Source organism: Salmo salar, chromosome 12, assembly GCF_965601325.2.
Source record: "Salmo salar chromosome 12, fSalSal1, whole genome shotgun sequence".
Taxonomy (NCBI): domain Eukaryota; kingdom Metazoa; phylum Chordata; class Actinopteri; order Salmoniformes; family Salmonidae; genus Salmo; species Salmo salar.
This window is the reverse complement of record NC_138302.1, coordinates 29,849,018-29,870,148: the sequence shown is the minus strand read 5'-3', so window position 1 is coordinate 29,870,148 and position 21,131 is coordinate 29,849,018. Positions and strand designations below refer to the sequence as shown.

The following is a 21,131-nucleotide window of genomic DNA, read 5'->3' as shown; positions in this document are numbered from 1 at the left end:
ATACTGTAAATTCCACCAATCATCTTCCATTTCCTTCTCCATGATTAGTAGTAGAAGCAATTCATAAAAAGGTCGATAGATGGTAGTCAAATCAGTTGAGACGAAAGTGCTATGAGAAAGGGCATAAATTGTGATGGGAAGCAGTTGTTACTTCAAATTCAGTTAAATTTATAATTAAATACTGTAAAGTTATTGCCAAGAGATCATGCCTTCACCCCATATAGTAATGATTGATTGAACGGCTTTATAGTCTATTTATGTCAGTAAAATTAAAGGATGCCATTCTGAGGTACTTATATCTTTGAATATTTTGATGCCATTTCAATTAAAACATTATCCAATTCGGTAATGTTCAAAGGGAATATAAAATCCACTGCTTTGAAATTAAATCAATTCAGGCCACATCATAAGAAAGTGATTAGTTACAGCCGGTTCCTGCCTGGGATGAAATACATAGTCAGGAGAGAGAAGAAGAGGAACACTGCAGCCCGCCTGGTTTTCAACCTTCCCAAGTTCTCCTGCTCCTCCGCACAATCCACTGGCTTCCAGTCGAAGCTCGCATCCACTACAAGACCATGGTGCTTACCTACGGAGCAGCAAGAGGAACTGTCCCTCCCTACATTCAGGCTATGCTCAAACCCTACACCCCAATCTTAGTACTCCGTTCTGCCACCTTTGGTCTCTTGGCCCTCCCACCCCTATGGGAGGGCAGCTCCCGCTCAGCCCAGTCCAAGCTCTTCTCTGTCCTGACACCCTAATGACGGAACCAGCTTCCCCCTGAAGCTAGGACAGCTGAGTCCCTGCCCATCTTCCAGACGCACCTGAAACCCTACCGTTTCAAAGAATATAAAATAGTCCCCTTCCTCACCTCAAGGAAAAGTATACTTACTCTGCCTGTGATATGTGGTTGTCCCACCTAGCTATCTTAAGATGAATGCACTATCTATAAGTCATTCTGGATACGTGTAAATCTAGGAAGCAATGAGTCATACAAGACCATATCTATCTATATCTGATGGCTGATAATCCACTGAAAGACCGGACTTCTCTGTGAACTCCCCTCACTCTTTTGATATCTCCTCACTGTCTTTAGTTCCCCTCTCTGTCACTGGTTGACCACCTTACTCTGCTTTTATCGGCCAAGTCTGTTTGCATGATGGATTGGTACTGTATTCACGAGTGTATGTATATCTCATGGTTATGCATGTTATTTTAACAGGGGCAATGGTAAGTGTGAGACCAAATACAGTGGATTGGTGTTTCAAGGAAGATCTGTCCTACTATCCAAGGAATCTGTGCTGTTAGAGAATACTTGCCAAAGAGGTAATTTAAGAATACGTTTACTTGACCTCAGTCTTAGTGACTGTGTCGTGCATATCAGCATGTGTCGATCACACTGATTATTTCAGCTGTGGGGCTGTCTACTGCAGTGCCTTTCTCTTCCTCAGGACACATGGACCCCGGTGTTCTGAGGACATGAGCTATAGCCTGTCACTGTCTGTTATGTCAATGTGGTGTTGCTTTGGAGAGACCAGTGGGCTATACAACAAATTACGATCAATGAGTTAGCCAGCTAACTTTGATAAGCAACCAGAATAACTATTGATCTTCTGGTTCATTATAAAAGCTAAATTTAGATGTGTGTTCATTTGTTGAATCAATTAGATCATGCCCATCTCATGCTTGTTTTAATAAAACATTTAAACTTAGACTATTTAGGCAAGTTAGCTGGTTAACTCCTTGATCAGCGTTGTAGTCACCCCCTGGTACTGAGGTTTGAGCCTGAAAATACAGCAGCTCAAGGTAAAGAGACCCACAAAGGATGATAACATGATGAACCAATGTTGACGTTAATCTAGGCAAAGATTGAATCAAATAAACACCAGGAATTGTACAAAAATGGGGGGAATTTTATTCACTTAAAAACAAAACAGGCACAGCATCGGTCTGAGCAAACTCACACGCACAGACAAAATTTTGACAATAATAGACAATATACAGTGTAAAGTCACAATATCAAGGACAATAGTGATAGCGATGATAATCGCCAAGGCAAAAATGTTACGGCACAGAAGAATTTGGTGGTAAGAGTAGTTACTGTGTTACGACAACACAAACACACTGACAAGGGCTGAAGAGCTACCAATTCTCAAGAAACGTCAATCACCCCAGTCCTTTTACCAGCCGCTAAGGGGCTTGAATGAATGACTGAATGAATGAATGAATATGCGTTGAATTCTAAAGTGCATTCACTGACTGGCATTGAGCTAGGATTAACTCAGTGTTTCCCCTCTCAATGACTCAAACGACTCAGAGGCCAGTTTATTAGGTACACATTCACGAAAATGGTTCGCTCCTACAGACAGTGAGTCACGTGGCTTGCTATAAAAAGCAGGCAAACAGGCATCTAGTTACCAGTCGATTGAACGTTAGAATGAGAAAAACGAGTAACCTATGCGACTTTGAGCGTGGTATGATCGTTGGTGCCAGGCGCGCCGGTTCCAGTATCTCGGTAACGGTCGGCCTCCTGGGCTTTTCTCTCACGACAGTGTCTAGGGTTTACAGAGAATGGTGCGACAAACAAAAAACATCCAGTAAGCGGCCGTCCTGTGGGTGAAAACAGCTTGTTAATGAGAGGTCGAAGGAGAATGGCAAGAATCGTGCAAGCTAACAGGAGGGCCACAAACAGGCAAATAATGGCGGGGAACGGCATTTGGAAATGCACAACTAATCTAGCCTAGTCTAGGATGGGCTATTCCAACAGACAACCACACCGCCGTCCACTCCTAACAGTTATAAACAAGCGGTTCCAGTGGACACGTGATCTCCAACACTGGACAACTGAGGGGTGGAAAAACATTGCCTGGTCCGACAAATCCAGGTTCCTGTTGCTTCATGCTGATGGCAGAGTCAGGATTTGGCGTAAACAGCATGAGTCCATTGCCCCATCCAGGCTGGTGGCAGTGGTGGTGTCATGGTGTGGGCAAAGTTTTACCAGCGCACGTTAGGTCCCTTGATAGCAATTGAGCAACGTTTCCACGCCCCAAAGAATTCAGGCTGTTCTGGAAGCAAAGGGGGTCCGAGCCGGTACTAGATGGCTGTACCTAATAAACTAGAAGCTATGTTATGTCCTTTTCATTTGTGTGTGTAAAACGCAAAAACAGTTGGCAAACAGTGATTGTAGTGATGGTATTGGATTTAAATCAGTTTCTCTCAGCCATCTCTGGTCCTCGAAGTTTCAGGCTCTATAGACTGAGTATTCCAAACATTAAGAACACCCTCCTAATACGGAGTAGCGCTCACTTAGTGTATATTTTGAATCTGTAACAATTCTTTTCAATATAACACATCTCTTTAAAACTGACATGTTCAAAAATAATACCCATGACATGGCACACTGGACACTGGGTTAAAAAATATACACGTGTATGGGCTTCCAAAAATGAACTACTCAAAATACTGAATACATAGGCCTATTTATTTACAAAACTAACAACAGAGACCATGCAGGACCATGGCTGTGCATCACTGATATGGATTCCTATATTTAGCTGGGTAGTGTACATTAGTGCACACCGTAGCAAAATGTTTTGCATTGAAAAACAAAAACATTTTACGTTTCATATATGACAAGATCAGCTAGTCCCTCCGGTTTGCTTTCTTTTCGTGACGACTGAATCCGGCCCATGTAATACAGTGATGCTGAAGCCGCATGTTCATGATAGCGATGTTGACTATTGTCTCACAATACTACAGCCCCAAAGGGGGCAAGAGTTGCATTGTCTGGGTTCCAATGGCATTGACTAGAGCCAATTATCCATCTATGGCTCTGGGATTGACTATCATTACTGGTTAGATAAAGCACATCCGGTCTACAACACTGCAACCAGAATGGAATACACTAGAAATGAGATCAAAGTTGAATTGGGTATAGAGAACACTATTTTAATATGGCTAAGTATGCCAATGCCAAGTAGCTAATTGTGCAGTTGCAGTATAGAAAATATCAGCCTAGTCTTTTGCTACAATGCACAGCAATATTGTCTTGATTGTCCAAGCTAGTAAGAAATATTTTAGTTAGTCAATAAATATCGTATTTCCTTCAGTCAGTCGACAGGTCACAATAATCACTGTGCTGTTATAATGTATTCTGCCGGTCATTTGTAAATATGTTGCATGGTTATGGCACTGGGTTGCTTTGTCCAGTCCACTACACTTTTAGCCAGCGGATAACCTCTTGCTGAGGTAATTCAATCAAAGCTGCTCTTTCGTCTTGAGAGTGTTAGAGACACGTAGATGTTAGTCACAGTCATTCATAGTCATAGGAAAGTGGGTGACAGTCGGCGACAGTCTGTCACTCGAGTGGTATCCAGAGCTAAACCACAGTGGTCATAGTCTGAGAGTCTCCCCCATAAAAATATAATTTGATCATTCTCTATGGTCTCCCCAGTCTGAGAGGGTCTCCCCCATATAAATATAATTTGATCATTCTCTATGGTCTCCCCAGTCTGAGAGGGTCTCCCCCATATAAATATAATTTGATCATTCTCTATGGTCTCCCCAGTCTGAGAGGGTCTCCCCCATAGAAATATAATTAGATCATTCTCTATGGTCTCCCCAGTCTGAGAGTCTCCCCCATAGAAATATAATTCGATCATTCTCTATTGTCTCCCCAGTCTGAGAGTCTCCCCCATAGAAATATAATTAGATCATTATCTATGGTCTCCCCAGTCTGAGAGTCTCCCCCATAGAAATATAATTATATCATTCTCTATGGTCTCCCCAGTCTGAGAGTCTCCCCCATAGAAATATAATTTGATCATTCTCTATGGTCTCCCCAGTCTGAGAGTCTCCCCAATAGAAATATAATTTGATCATTCTCTATGGTCTCCCCAGTCAGAGTCTCCCCCATAGAAATATAATTAGATCATTCTCTATGGTCTCCCCAGTCTGAGGGTCTCCCCCATATAAATATAATTAGATCATTCTCTATGGTCTCCCCAGTCTGAGAGTCTCCCCCATAGAAATATAATTTGATCATTCTCTATGGTCTCCCCAGTCTGAGAGGGTCTCCCCCATAGAAATATAATTAGATCATTCTCTATGGTCTCCCCAGTCTGAGAGTCTCCCCCATAGAAATATAATTCGATCATTCTCCATTGTCTCCCCAGTCTGAGAGTCTCCCCCATAGAAATATAATTAGATCATTATCTATGGTCTCCCCAGTCTGAGAGTCTCCCCCATAGAAATATAATTATATCATTCTCTATGGTCTCCCCAGTCTGAGAGTCTCCCCCATAGAAATATAATTTGATCATTCTCTATGGTCTCCCCAGTCTGAGAGTCTCCCCAATAGAAATATAATTTGATCATTCTCTATGGTCTCCCCAGTCAGAGTCTCCCCCATAGAAATATAATTAGATCATTCTCTATGGTCTCCCCAGTCTGAGGGTCTCCCCCATATAAATATAATTAGATCATTCTCTATGGTCTCCCCAGTCTGAGAGTCTCCCCCATAGAAATATAATTTGATCATTCTCTATGGTCTCCCCAGTCTGAGAGTCTCCCCCATAGAAATATAATTAGATAATTCTCTATAGTCTCCCCAGTCTGAGAGTCTCCCCCATATAAATATAATTATATAATTCTCTGTGGTCTCTCCAGTCTGAGAGGGTCTCCCCCATAGAAATATAATTAGATCATTCTCTATGGTCTCCCCAGTCTGAGAGGGTCTCCCCCATATAAATATAATTAGATCATTCTCTATGGTCTCCCCAGTCTGAGAGTCTCCCCCATAGAAATATAATTACATCATTCACTATGGTCTCCCCAGTCTGAGAGAGTCTCTCCAATAGAAATAGATCATTCTCTATGGTCTCCCCAGTCAGAGGGTCTCCCCCATAGAAATAGATAGTTCTCTATGGTCTCCCCAGTCTGCGAGGGTCTTCCCCATAGAAATATAGTTAAACAGATCCCTATGGTCTCCCCCATAGAAATAGATAGTTCTCTATGGTCTCCCCAGTCTGAGAGGGATGTCATTTAAGGTCAGGGTTGACAATGTAAGGACATACATCAAACATTCACAATCACTCTCATAAACATCAACATGTAAAACACACACACCTTTCACTCTTCCATGCCACCGACACCCACCTCTTTTTCTTTCCCAAGCTAGTTGCAGTGATAAACAGTCCCTACACCTCCTCTCTCCTTCTCCTCTCTTTCTTCTCCTTCAAACTGCTGCTTTGTATAAAAACAACTCCCCACGTCATTCTTCCATTATCAGTTCCTCCCTGTCTCCTCTCCTCAGGACTTGAGTCCCATGCGGGCCATCAGCTGTTCGTAGACGGTCCAGGCCATGGCTGCCATCAGAGTCCTCCTCAGAGAGCGAGGCACAGCCCCACGGAAGAAACCCCTCAGACCATGCTCCTGAAGGAGAGAGAAGAGGAGAGTTCAATCACTGTTCAGTTGGTAAAAACAATAGTGTGTGCAAGAAGAGATGTTCAGTCGCTTTTGGAGGAACATTTACGTTCAATAAGAAGTGCTTCAAATCCATAGCTATATCTCATGGATTAAAATACCCTCAGAATAGGAAAAATTGGAAGACGAAGAATGGTACCTTACACATAGGAAATTAATCATGTAGTGTATATTTTCATTAAGATTCAGGCCTCACCGTATAGATGTAGCGAATGGCGTCCTTGGTGGTCCAGTGGGCGGGGCTGACCTGGATGTGAGTCTTGACCACGTCAGCTGGCTGGGTGACCACAGAGGCCAGGACTCCGGCCATCACCCCACAGCCAAAGTTCCCCAACGGGGCATAGGGCGACGAGCTCACCTCTGAGGGAAGAGGCCACACAGAGAATATCAGACCTACACGGGCACTAACAGAAAATACATCGGCAGGTAGCCTAGTGGTTAGAGCGTTGGACTAGTAACCGAAAGGTTGCAAGATCGAATCCCCGAGCTGACAAGGTAATACATCTGTCGTTCTGCTCCTGAACAAGGCAGTTAACCCACTGTTCCTAGGCCGTCATTGTAAATAAGAATTTGTTCTTAACTGACTTGCCTAGTTAAATAAAGGTTAAATAAAATAAACATGTCATTATTCTGGATTACTTGGAATTCAGTGCAAGCAATACCCCACATGGCGTTTAATAGCTGTTTACACTAACAGACACCAATGTAAAGAAATCCTGCTGAAGTAACACACTTGACTATTTAGTGTGTCCGTGTGACATTTTGTAGTCTCTCACTCGCCCTCTTCCTCTCCTCTCACATAGAGTGTGTTTCTCTTACCCGGTGGCAGGGAGCTCTTGGCCTGGCTGTAGAACATGACGTAGATGCCAGAGAAGGGGGCGTCTCGGAGCAGTGTGGCCGTCAGCCCGGAGAACAGAGCCCTGGGCCCCTCCGTCTCACACACGCTCTTCAGAGCTCCCAGGACGCTCACGTAGTTGTACCTTCCGCTCTGCGAAACACACACAGTAATACACCACAATATACACTACAACCACAGTAGATCACATAGTTATACCGTCCACTCTGGAATACCTACAGATTACCACCAGGGTTGGGGTCGGTTCCATTTCAATTGACTGAATTGAAATGGAATTGACCCCAACGCTGAATACAGCAGAGGACGGCTCATAGTAATGACCGGAATGGAGTCAATAGAATGGTATCAAACACATGGTTTTCATCTGTTTGATACCTTCCCATTCACTCCATTCCGGCCATTATTATGAGCCGTCCTCCCCTCAGCAGCCTCCACTGACTGAATACTAACTCAACACACAACATTACACACAACTACTAGCAACATTAAACCAGACAGATAAACACTAAACCAGATAGATATCCACCACCACTGGAAACCAACGGAGCACCATTAATAAACAGATGACACATCATAGTCATACAGATGAAGAAACTAGCAGGCGACATAGTTACATTAAACATTTGTAGTCGTGACACATCCTCTATGCACAGCTAGATGCACGGTCCTTATAAAACCAACACAACAGAATTTATTCAATAGAAGCGTTTAGTTCCCAAGGCAATCAGCTCTCCCATCCGATAACCTTCTCTCTCTCCTCTCTTTTCCCTTTATCTCCTCCTTCTCTCTCTCTGCGGTGGCAGGCTGCTAATTCTACCATCATCCTCTCTCTAATTCTACCTTCCAGCTCCAGCCCACAGACACCAGAAATATCCCAGCCTATCTGCTAGTGCTTGTTCTATGCTGTTAGTGAACCACCAACTCCTCCCCTTCCTCCTTTGTTTACTTCCTGACTTCATTCTCCCTTTCCTCTCACACACATTCTGATTCTGAACCATTCCTCATCTTAATTCATACATCCTTCCATCCATTCATGCTCATCTTCCTCCTAATCCATCCTACACATACATGGCTGTAGCAAACCGCATCCTTGCTCCTCTCCCTCCACCTCCTTCTCTCCATCCTACACCATTGCCTCAAAGTCTTTTTCCATCCTCATATAGCTGTAACAACCTCTCGCCCACTCAACCATGCCTTAATCCCAGCTCCTTCCCCTCTCCATCGCGCCATCTTTTATTTTAGTCCATCCCCATTCACAACACAGAGAAGAAGCTCTCACCTCGAAGCGTGTCTTGATGACGGTGACAGGCAGCATGCAGACCCCAGCCACGGCCCTGGCCCCGGCCCCCAGCAGCACAGCCTCCCCAGCGTTAGGGGCCCGGCCCTCCTGGAAGTAGTGCTGCTTCAGTGAGTAGAAGGTAGAGAAGTAGATCCCTACGCCTGGGATACAGCGCACAAACGACTAGAGAGAGAGAGAGCGAGAGTGTGAGGACAGAGAAAGAGAGGGGAGAGAGAGAGAGGGGGAGAGAGAGAGAGGGGGGAGAGAGAGAGAGAGAGAGAGAGAGGGGGGGGGTGAGAGAGGGGAGAGAGAGGAGGGCGAGAGAAAAAGGTTAAGATTTAAATTGTAGCTAAATTCTTCTTTAAGGTCGAAACAATGGCGAAGTGGATAAAGATGTTGGAACTCAGATATGACATCCACTGAGTTTTTAAACGACGGAGCGCGACATGGTTCAACAACAATAAATCAGCACAATCAACTTTTTGGGTTTTCAAATTGCTGCCGTCTTGGAGCAAGAATTGGAATCATGTATACTGTGCTAATGAGGACATGATAAAAGAGTCAAGGAGAGCAATGCACAATTCGGTGAAATGCGCAAACGAGGCATTTGTGACAGTTGAAGTCGGAAGTTTACATACACCTTAGCCAACTACATTTAAACTCAGTTTTTCACAATTCCTGACATTTAATCGCAGTAAAAATTCCCTGTCTTAGGACAGTTAGGATCACCACTTTATTTTAAGAACGTGAAACGTCAGAATAATAGTAGAGAGAATGATTTATTTCAGCTATTATTTATTTCATCACATTCCCAGTGGGTCAGAAGTTTACATACACTCAATTAGTATTTGGTAGCATTGCCTTTAAATTGTTTAACTTGGGTCAAACGTTTTGGTTAGCCTTCCACAAGCTTCCCACCATATGTTGGGTGAATTTAGGCCCATTCCTCCTGCCAGAGATGGTGTTACTGAGTCAGGTTTGTTGGCCTCCTTGCTCGCACATGCCTTTTCAGTTCTGCCCACAAATTGTCTATAGGATGGAGGACAGGGCTTTGTGATGGCCACTCCAATACCTTGACTTTGTTGTCCTTAAGCAATTTTGCCTCAACTTTGGAAGTATGCTTGAGGTCATTGTCCATTTGGAAGACCCATTTGCGACCAAGCTTTAACTTCCTGACTGGATGTCTTGAGATGTTGCTTCAATATATCCGCATCATTTTCCTCCCTCAAGATGCCATCTATTTTGTGAAGTGCACCAGTCCCTCCTGCAGCAAAGCACCCCCACAACATGATGCTGCCACCCCCATAATTCACGGTTGGGATGGTGTTCTTCGGTTTGCAAGCCACCCCCTTTTTCCTCCAAACATAACAATGGTCATTATGGCCAAACAGTTCTATTTTTGTTTCATCAGACCAGAGTACATTTCTCCAAAAAGTACAATCTTTGTCCCCATGTGCAGTTGCAAACCGTAGTCTGGCTTTTTTATGGTGGTTTTGGAGCAGTGGCTTCTTCCTTGCTGAGCGGCCTTTCAGGTTACGTCAATATAGGACTCGTTTTACTGTGGATATAGATACTTTTGTACCCGTTTCCTCCAGCATCTTGACAAGGTCCTTTGCTGTTGTTCTGGGATTGATTAGCACTTTTCGCACCAAAGTACGTTCATCTCTAGGAGACTGAACGCGTCTCCTTCCTGAGCGGTATGACGGCTGCATGGGTCCATGGTGTTTATACTTGTGTACTATTGTATGTGCAGATGAGCGTGGTACCATCAGACGTTTGGAAATTGCTCCCAAGGATGAACCAGACTTGTGGAGGTCTAGAAATGTTTTCCTGGGGTCTTGGCTGATTTCTTTTGATTTTCCCATGATGTCAAGCAAAGAGGCACTGAGTTTGAAGGTAGGCCTTGAAATACATCCACAGGTACACCTCCAATTGACTCAAAGCCATGACATCATTTTCTGGAATTTTCCAAGCTGTTTAAAGGCACAGTCAACTTAGTGTATGTAAACTTCTGACCCAGTGGAATTGTGATAAAGTGAATTATAAGTGAAATAATCTGTCTGTAAACAATTGTTGGGAAAATTACTTGTGTCCTAACCGACTTGCCAAAACTATAGTTTGTTAACAAGACATTTGTGGAGTGGTTGAAAAACGAGTTTTAATGACTACAACCTAAGTGTATGTAAACTTCCGACTTCAACTGTACATGGGGCCGCCATCTTTATGCACCTCTGCTATTGTTCACACAAAAGAAAACAGTTGTTAAAAAAAAAATCCTGTCATTTTTGGAGAGTGACGTGATGTACTAAGAAAGTGTGGTTCTTAGAAAAAGATTCACTAACCAAAGTGATACACTAAGCAAGATTGTGTACACAGACTGTGTTAAAACAGGGAAAGTAAACCACAAGATGAAGAGGGAAGCCGGACTGTTTCAATTAGACTCTCACCGGTGACACTCCCTTCCACAGGCCCAGGAAGCTCTCTGTCCGAATGACCTGGATAAGCACCGTCATCATCCCCACTTTAGGAGCACTGAGACAGGAGATAAATAAATGGTTACACACACACACACACACACACACACACACACACACACACACACACACACACACACACACACACATTACGCTAAGAGACTAGATACCTGAAAATAAGCGAAAGTCTACAAAGACAGATTCACCTGTAGATATGTTCCCAAAATGTCTTTGGGGGTCAATTCTAGTGAGGGGTTGTTAGCATGGAAGTGTGTCTTATTAACATATATGGGTCAAATGAGGGGATTCAAACTGTCTGAAAGCTACCGAAGAGGGATTCTACACTGCAGTGTGTGTGTGTGTGTGTGTGTGTGTGTGTGTGTGTGTGTGTGTGTGTGTGTGTGTGTGTCTGCGTGTTTGTATCGGTGTTTATGCAAGTATACATGCGCACGTGTGTGTGCCTGTGTGTCTCTGGCTCTTTCTGTGTACGTGTGTCCTACAGACTAGAGCTGGGACGAGAAACCAAAAATTACCGACAATGACATTTCATACCGAATCAATTTTGCGAATGCATATATGAAAGCAAAACGGCATAGAGAAAAGCATCACGCTGCCGGAGCACACTTTCATCTATGCCGTTTCATTTGAGCCAATCAGAGCCCTGTTCTATCCCAAGCTTCCAACACCTGCTGTTGGCAGTTCTTCCAAGTGATGTTGCGAGTGGCCTCGTTCATTAGTGATGTTGCGAGTGGCCTCGTTCATTAGTGATGTTGCGAGTGGCCTCGTTCATTAGTGATGTTGCGAGTGGCCTCGTTCATTAGTGATGTTGCGAGTGGCCTCGTTCATTAGTGATGTTGCGAGTGGCCTCGTTCATTAGTGATGTTGCGAGTGGCCTCGTTCATTAGTGATGTTGCGAGTGGCCTCGTTCATTAGTGATGTTGCGAGTAGCCTCGTTCATTAGCGGGGTCAAATGAACAGAGTCAAAAACTGCCATCCCAGAAATCCAAGGACAATTGCTGCCAAATAAGGACGCTGTGTGGGTTGTTTGGGCCTATTTTGGTTTTCAACCTAGTGACATTGAGCAGAGTGAGGCGATGTGCTTGAACTGTCGCACAACTATAGCAACCACTCGAGGTAACACCAACAACTGTTTCCACCATTTCAAACACAGGCAGGTAATAGAGCATGACGAATGCTGGCGAAGAAGAATTAGGCAGAGGTCAACAAGTGTCATGACTAGGGCTGCCATGAAATGTTGTCAGCGGGTGATTGTGATGCAATTAACTGCCTGACTAATGGTAATTGACTGTTAATTAACATAATCGTGTTAAGCATTTCTGGCTACCACACACAGCCTACAAGCCACTGATGCAGACCTTTGGAACGTCTACATTTTAAGTCCAATAAATCCATTTAATATTGCTTACAGCATTACAATAAATCCATTTAATATTGCTTACAGCATTACAATAAATCCATTTAATATTGCTTACAGCATTACAATAAATCCATTTAATATTGCTTACAGCATTACAATAAATCCATTTAATATTGCTTACAGCATTACAATAAATCCATTTAATATTGCTTACAGCATTACAATAAATCCATTTAATATTGCTTACAGCATTACAATAAATCCATTTAATATTGCTTACAGCATTACAATAAATCCATTGTTTATTTTAGGCAGGTCTAAAGAAACATTATGAGGTGAAGAAAATGTAGCCTATTTCAGAAGAACACAGTGATTTAAAGGGACAATGAAGGGCTGAGTACCAGCCATTAGCAGAAGTTAGCAAGTTTGGTAGGCTATCAGCGGCATCAGAGCGCAGTTTTGGATAATTGAATCGCAAAACATTTGTCAATTTATGGCAATATGGATTTTTGTCCGAATTGCCGAGCTCCACTACATACCCAGGCTTCATGTTGTTCTGCAGGGTCTGCAGGCGCGTCTTGACCAGGTCCAGAGGCTGGAAGAGCAGCGTGGAGCATGTGCCGCTCAGGGAGCCACACATGAAGGCCTTGAGAGCTGGATGCGCCTGGGGGGGGGGGGGGGGGTGAATGGAGAGAGAGAGCGAGATGGGAGGAGAGAAGAGGGTGAGAAAAAGAGGACGAGGGATAAGCACAGTTCCACATGTCGTTTTATGTGTGACTGATGCTACATACACGGGTATGCAGGAAGGCAACACAGCTTACACCGCACATTCTGTTTGTGAAAACACAAACAATGCCCTAAAAGGCTACGCACAGTACAGAAACATGTTCATGATGTATGCACAAGTACACGCAGATACACTGCTCAAAAAAATAAAGGGAACACTAAAATAACACATCCTGGATCTGAATGAAAGAAATAATCTTATTAAATACTTTTTTCTTTACATAGTTGAATGTGCTGACAACAAAATCACACCAAAATAATCAATGGAAATCCAATTTATCAACCCATGGAGGTCTGGATTTGGAGTCACACTCAAAATTAAAGTGGAAAACCACACTACAGGCTGATCCAACTTTGATGTAATGTCCTTAAAACAAGTCAAAATGAGGCTCAGTAGTGTGTGTGGCCTCCACGTGCCTGTATGACCTCCCTACAACGCCTGGGCATGCTCCTGATGAGGTGTTGGATGGCCTCCTGAGGGATCTCCTCCCAGACCTGGACTAAAGCATCCACCAACTCCTGGACAGTCTGTGGTGCAACGTGGCGTTGGTGAATGGAGCGAGACATGATGTCCCAGATGTGCTCAATTGGATTCAGGTCTGGGGAACGGGCGGGTCAGTCCATAGCATCAATGCCTTCCTCTTGCAGGAACTGCTGACACACTCCAGCCACATGAGGTCTAGCATTGTCTTGCATTAGGAGGAACCCAGGGCCAACCGCACCAGCATATGGTCTCACAAGGGGTCTGAGGATCTCATCTCGGTACCTAATGGCAGTCAGGCTACCTCTGGCGAGCACATGGAGGGCTGTGCGGCCCCCAAAGAAATGCCACCCCACGACTGACCCACCGCCAAACCGGTCATGCTGGAGGATGTTGCAGGCAGCAGAACGTTCTCCACGGCGTCTCCAGACTGTCACGTCTGTCACGTGTTCAGTGTGAACCTGCTTTCATCTGTGAAGGGCGCCAGTGGCGAATTTGCCAATCTTGGTGTTCTCTGGCAAATGCCAAACGTCCTGCACGGTGTAGGGCTGTAAGCACAACCCCCACTTGTGGACGTCGGGCCCTCATACCACCCTCATGGAGTCTGTTTCTGACCGTTTGAGCAGACACATGGACATTTGTGGCCTGCTGGAGGTCATTTTGCAGGGCTCTGGCAGTGCTCCTCCGTCTCCTCCTTGCACAAAGGCGGAGGTAGCGGTCCTGTTGCTGGGTTGTTGCTCTCCTACGGCCTCCTCCACGTCTCCTGATGTACTGGCCTGTCTCCTGGTAGCGCCTCCATGCTCTGGACACTACGCTGACAGACACAGCAAACCTTCTTGCCACAGCTCGCATTGATGTGCCATCCTGGATGAGCTGCACTACCTGAGCCACTTGTGTGGGTTGTAGACTCCGTCTCATGCTACCACTAGAGTGAAAGCACCACCAGCATTCAAAAGTGACCAAAACATCAGCCAGGAAGCATAGGAACTGAGAAGTGGTCTGTGTTCACCACCTGCAGAACCACTCCTTTATTGGGGGTGTCTTGCTTATTGCCTATAATTTCCACCTGTTGTCTATTCCATTTGCACAACAGCATGTGAAATGTATTGTCAATCAGTGTTGCTTCCTAAGTGGACAGTTTGATTTCACAGAAGTGTGATTGACTTGGAGTTACATTGTGTTGTTTAAGTGTTCCCTTTATTTTTTTGAGCAGTGTACAACAAATTGCAACGGCAGCCACAGAACACAGGTGAGTGCCCACACAACCAGTGGTGATGGAGATGCGTGCAGACAGTCGACACACAACCAGTGGTGATGGAGATGCGTGCAGACAGTCGACACACAACCAGTGGTGATGGAGATGCGTGCAGACAGTCGACACACAACCAGTGGTGATGGAGATGCGTGCAGACAGTCGACACACAACCAGTGGTGATGGAGATGCGTGCAGACAGTCGACACACAACCAGTGGTGATGGAGATGCGTGCAGACAGTCGACACACAACCAGTGGTGATGGAGATGCGTGCAGACAGTCGACACACAACCAGTGGTGATGGAGATGCGTGCTGACAGTCGACACACAAACAGAGGAGCCATCATGGCGAATCACACGGAGACTCAGCGTTATCATTATTCACACGTCTGATGGACAAACATGGAGGGGGGAGATGTACACAGACAAACACTAAATAAAGCTCGAGACGGAGGGATAAATGGGACACACACTGATAAATACCAACACACAGGCGCACGTACATACATAAATACATACACCATTGCACTGCACACTCATCTGGACAAAAGGAATGTATACGTGAGGATGCTGTTCATCGACTACAGCTCAGCCTTCAATACCATAGTGCCCTATAAACTCATTACAAAGCTCACGGCCCTGGGTCTGAACTCCTGCCTATGCAACTGGGTCCTGGACTTCCTGACGGGCCGCCCCCAGGTGGTGAAGGTAGGCAACATTACGTGCTCAACATTGATTCTCAACACTGAGGCCCCACAAGGGTGCGTCCTCAGGCCCCTCCTGTATTCTCTGTATGGCCTCACATAGTTCCAACTCCATCATCAAGTTTGCTGACAACACAACAGTAGTAGGTCTGGTTACCAACAACGACGAGATGGCCTACAGGGAGGAGGTAGGCCCTCTGACGGCATGGTGCCTGGTAAACAACCTCTCCCTCAACGTCAGCAAAACAAAGGAGCTGATTGTGGACTTCCGTAGGAACCAGGTTGGACAGTCCCCATCCTCATCAACAGGACTGTGTGGAGACGGTCAAGAACTTCAAATTCCTCTGTGTAGACATCTTAGAGCTAAAATGGTCAAATCACACAGACACTGTGGTGAAGGCGGCAGAACAACTTCAGGAGGCTGAAGAAATTGGGCCTCTCCCAGAGGACCCTCAGTGTTCGACAGGAGCACCATTGAGAGCATACTGTCGGGCTGCATCACAGCCTGGTACGGCAACTCCACTGCCTCTGACCGTAAGGCACTTCAGAGGGTGATACGTGCAGCCAAACGCACCACTGGGTGCACACTGTCAGCCCTCCAGGACATCTACAACCCCAGGTGTTGCAGGAAGGCCAAGAAGATCATCTGGGACCTCAGCCACCGTAGCCACGGCTGGTTCTCGCTGCTTCTATCATTCAGACGCGGGCAGTACAGGAGCATCATGGCGAAAACTGGAAGACTGGCCAATAGTTTCTACCGCCAGACCATCAGGCTGCTGAATAGCTACCACTAGTCAGCTACCTACTACCCCCTCCCCCCTGCTACTCCCCCTATGGATATTTCCTCCCCACCCCAATGACATTCATCCCTGTTACAGTTGTTAATATGTATATTCTTCTTATTATTTCTATTGTTTTATTTCACACCCCCTCAATGGTCATTTAGTCTGCCTGCTTCTCCCCCCATGTTCACCCCCTCAACAGTCTTTAGTCAGCCTGCTGCTCCCCCTATGTTCATCCTCCACCCCCTCAACAGTCTTTAGTCAGCCTGCTGCTCCCCCTATGTTCATCCTCCACCCCTCAAGTCTTTAGTCAGCCTGCTGCTCCCCCTATGTTCAGCCTCCACCCCCTCAACAGTCTTTAGTCAGTCTGCTGCTCCCCCTATGTTCACCCCTCAAGTCTTTAGTCAGTCTGCTGCTCCACCTATGTTCATCCTCTACCCCCTCAACAGTCTTTAGTCAGCCTGCTGCTCCCCCTATGTTCAGCCTCCACCCCCTCAAGTCTTTAGTCAGTCTGCTGCTCCACCTATGTTCATCCTCTACCCCCTCAACAGTCTTTAGTCAGCCTGCTGCTCCCCCTATGTTCATCCTCCACCCCCTCAACAGTCTTTAGTCAGTCTGCTGCTCCCCCTATGTTCACCCCTCAAGTCTTTAGTCAGTCTGCTGCTCCACCTATGTTCATCCTCTACCCCCTCAACAGTCTTTAGTCAGTCTGCTGCTCCCCCCTATGTTCACCCCTCAACAGTCTTTAGTCAGTCTGCTGCTCCCCCTCAACAGTCTTTAGTCAGCCTGCTGCTCCCCCTATGTTCAGCCTCCACCCCAACAGTCTTTAGTCAGTCTGCTGCTCCCCTATGTTCACCCCTCAAGTCTTTAGTCAGTCTCCTGCTCCACCTATGTTCATCCTCTACCCCCTCAACAGTCTTTAGTCAGTCTGCTGCTCCCCCCTATGTTCACCCCTCAACAGTCTTTAGTCAGTCTGCAGCTCCCCCTCTGTTCACCCCTCAACAGTCTTTAGTCAGTCTGCTGCTCCCCCTCTGTTCACCCCTCAACAGTCTTTAGTCAGTCTGCTGCTCCCCCCTATGTTCACCCCCTCAACAGGCTTTAGTCAGTCTGCTGCTCCCCCTCTGTTCACCCCCTCAACAGTCTTTAGTCAGCCTGCTGCTCCCCCATGTTCACCCCCTCAACAGGCTTTAGTCAGTCTGCTGCTCCCCCTCTGTTCATCCCCTCAACAGTCTTTAGTCAGTGTGCTGCTCCCCCTCTGTTCACCCCCTCAACAGTCTTTAGTCAGTCTGCTGCTCCCCCCTATGTTCACCCCCTCAACAGGCTTTAGTCAGTCTGCTGCTCCCCCTCTGTTCACCCCCTCAACAGTCTTTAGTCAGCCTGCTGCTCCCCCATGTTCACCCCCTCAACAGGCTTTAGTCAGTCTGCTGCTCCCCCTCTGTTCATCCCCTCAACAGTCTTTAGTCAGTGTGCTGCTCCCCCTCTGTTCACCCCCTCAACAGTCTTTAGTCAGTCTGCTGCTCCCCCCTATGTTCACCCCCTCAGCAGGCTTTAGTCAGTCTGCTGCTCCCCCCTATGTTCACCCCCTCAACAGGCTTTAGTCAGTCTGCTGCTCCCCCTCTGTTCACACCCTCAACAGTCTTTAGTCAGTGTGCTGCTCCCCCTCTGTTCACCCCCTCAACAGGCTTTAGTCAGTCTGCTGCTCCCCCTCTGTTCACCCCCTCAACAGGCTTTAGTCAGCCTGCTGCTCCCCCCTATGTTCACCCCCTCAACAGTCTTTAGTCAGTCTGCTGCTCCCCCCTATGTTCACCCCCTCAACAGTCTTTAGTCAGCCTCAATGGACATGTACTTACTCATCACTGCTACAGTTATTTATATAGTGCTATTTCTATTGTTGTTTTTTTATAACAATTTTCATTGTTTTATTTCACTTAGTCCTGCAGCAGATGTTCACTGTACCCTCCAATCACACCTGCAACCCTGTACATGTGAATTTTAAACACACAATCTAAAACACACATGGACACACAAACATATATACACACACACACACACACTCACAGTCACAGATGACACACACGGGCACAAAGACATAGATGCTGACAGGCGGATGATGCCGGATCTCAAATACTGTAATCATGGTGATTAACAATTACTTTTAAAAGCATGTAGACACAACTGCACAACTGCATAGTATGAAAACGCATCCACACTGGCACTTGACAGTTACACACACACACACACACACACACTGGCTATCCTCCCTACCTTTCCCAAGATGCTTGAGGGTTTGCCTCCTTGAGAATCCTGTTTCTGTTGCATGTCTCCCTCTTTCACCTCTCTCCCTCTCTGTGCTGCTGCTACGAACAGCATATTACAAAATAAGCCATCTCCATCTCTCGCTTCCCTCTCTCGCGATCTAACGCACAATGGTTTGCTGCTGCTACCTCTTTTCTCGCCCCCACCCACAGGCTTCTAAATTGGTTTCTCTCTCTCTCTCTCAATTGCTCGTTGATTCGCACATACACACACACATATACACAACAGAATTGCGCTGCTCTCTCTCCTCCCCTCAAAATCGCTTTCTGACAAATTTTGTCTCTATGAAATGATGTATGAGTCATGCAGTGGCTGTGTCTCTGTGTGTGATTTAGACTGTGTGTGTGAGAGTCTGTCTGTCTCTGGGTGTGTCACTAAATATGGGTCACTGAGAATTGGATGGTGGTGGGAGTCTGTTTATGCAAATTAATGTGTGACTTTCAGCCTGTGTGCACTACACTGTCTTCCCCAGGCCAGGATGACATAACCAATGTAATACTCTACTACACTAATTTGACAATGTTTGCACAGAAAATACAACTTTCTCCGTCTATGGCAGCCTCCTTTACCACGACGTCACAGTCTTAGGCTCACAACCCATTATTCGCATCATTACAAAAAATATGTCTATTTTTCTAAAGAATGCCATGGCAACAGACAACTATGACCAATGAGAGGCTGCCTGTAGAACATAAAAGGGTATTGGGCCTCACCTCCATGCACTTTGGAAGATTTCAACTCCATACTTCTGGAGAATATAGTCAAATCCTGCCCATGACCGCAGGTATTCAAACCAAATCTTTGCAGAAAACAAATTTAGCTAACATAATGATGGTTTGTGCCATCATTCTGTTACCAAACATTGCATCTGCAATGTTCAAGTAAATGTGTTTTAGTAACACTTTCTGTGGAAATTGTTAGAAGTAGTCCTTGTGCAGAGAGTTGTACGGTTTGTTTAACTTTGCAATCATTTGGTTTTAATTTGACATACATTTTAAAGCTGCAATATGTAACTTTTTGGGTGAAGACCAAATTCACAGAAATTGAGTTATAGATCTGTCATTCTCATTGAAAGCAAAACTTAGATCTGTAGATCTGCTCTATGTGCGTTATTTCTATGCTTCCCGTCCTTAAGATTTCGTTTTTGCGTCTTACATTTGTACACCAACTACAAACATCTGAAACAAATATAGATTTTTGGTTATAGAAAATAAATTTCACAGCGGTTTATATGGTAAAAAAAAAAGATTCCCAACACCTTTGTCATATAAACTTAAATTAGGCTAACTATTACATTTTTAGCAACCAGGAAATTAAAGTGAATATTCTGAGACTCAGTATCACTGTCAGTCAGGTTAACTCGCTTGTATAGTAACAAAGACAATGCCCGTGGACTACATAGTGTTCATGTATACATTTGTAGCTAACGTTACTAACTTACCAGTGTCAACTCCATTTTTGATGATGATGATGCAGTGGATGAATCCAGAAGGAGCGCCTTCTTCCCTTCTCTTGCCGTCTTGTCGCCGTTTCTTTACAGCCCCAACTACAGTGAGGGGGTGAATAGCTATACCAATTACATACGCACGTCGACATAATGATGCAATGTTTTGCAGACTCGCTACAGCTATTAAACTATAAAAGGACTACGTCAGGTCAAACTGAATACATTAGTTAGCTACTTTTTTAGCTATTGAAAAGGTGGTCAAATGTCATGCACACGGCACGTAAACATACCTTACCTGGCTTTGAAGCGCTTTGAAGTTAGCTAGGGATCGATTATTCATTTCAAAGACGGTCATTTTGCCGGTGACAGGCTACAAGAAACAAGTCGGTCACTACACCAACTAGCGAACTGTTAGCTTAAAAGCTAGCGACCTAGTAAGCGCGGACCTTTGAGTAATACTATAATGGTGTTTAGCTAAAATACTCCGTTTAATCGTTAGGTAGCTAGCAAACTGTCTCAACAAAATGAAGCAAGATAGCCAACGTTAGCTGTACTGACTTTGCAAAATTAGTTGGCTGGCTTTGTACTAAAACGTTTGACTGCTCACAGCAACCAACGTGTATTCATCTATTAGCTAGTAATATAGAATTCACTTTGTTTAAAACGTAGACCACTATGCAGTTGCTGCCATCCACCTTGTTTCTTACTGTCAATGACAATGTTTGTCGGTGTCGGGAAATGTCAAACCTTCAGTGCGTGCGTAGTGAGATCAGCAATTTCCCCCACGTCGCCCCAAGCGCCTCTCTACCCCGTACCAGTCGGGGCCAACCGGTTTCATCTCGCTTTCCACTGCAAAATATACAGTGGGAGGGGAGCATAGGCAATATTTCTAGT

At 45.3% G+C, this 21,131-nt stretch overlaps 1 protein-coding gene across 1 annotated transcript; it reads right to left on the bottom strand.

The window, feature by feature from the left end:
• Window positions 1–12,514: 12,514 nt before the first annotated feature.
• s2538 (Solute carrier family 25 member 38) lies at window positions 12,515–20,951 on the bottom strand. The gene is given in 3 exon segments (NM_001140916.1): window positions 12,515–13,131; window positions 20,232–20,336; window positions 20,533–20,951. Coding segments are annotated over 2 exon segments (351 nt in total). The 5' UTR covers window positions 20,247–20,336; window positions 20,533–20,951; the 3' UTR covers window positions 12,515–12,795.
• Between the last annotated feature and the right edge of the window lie 180 nt (window positions 20,952–21,131).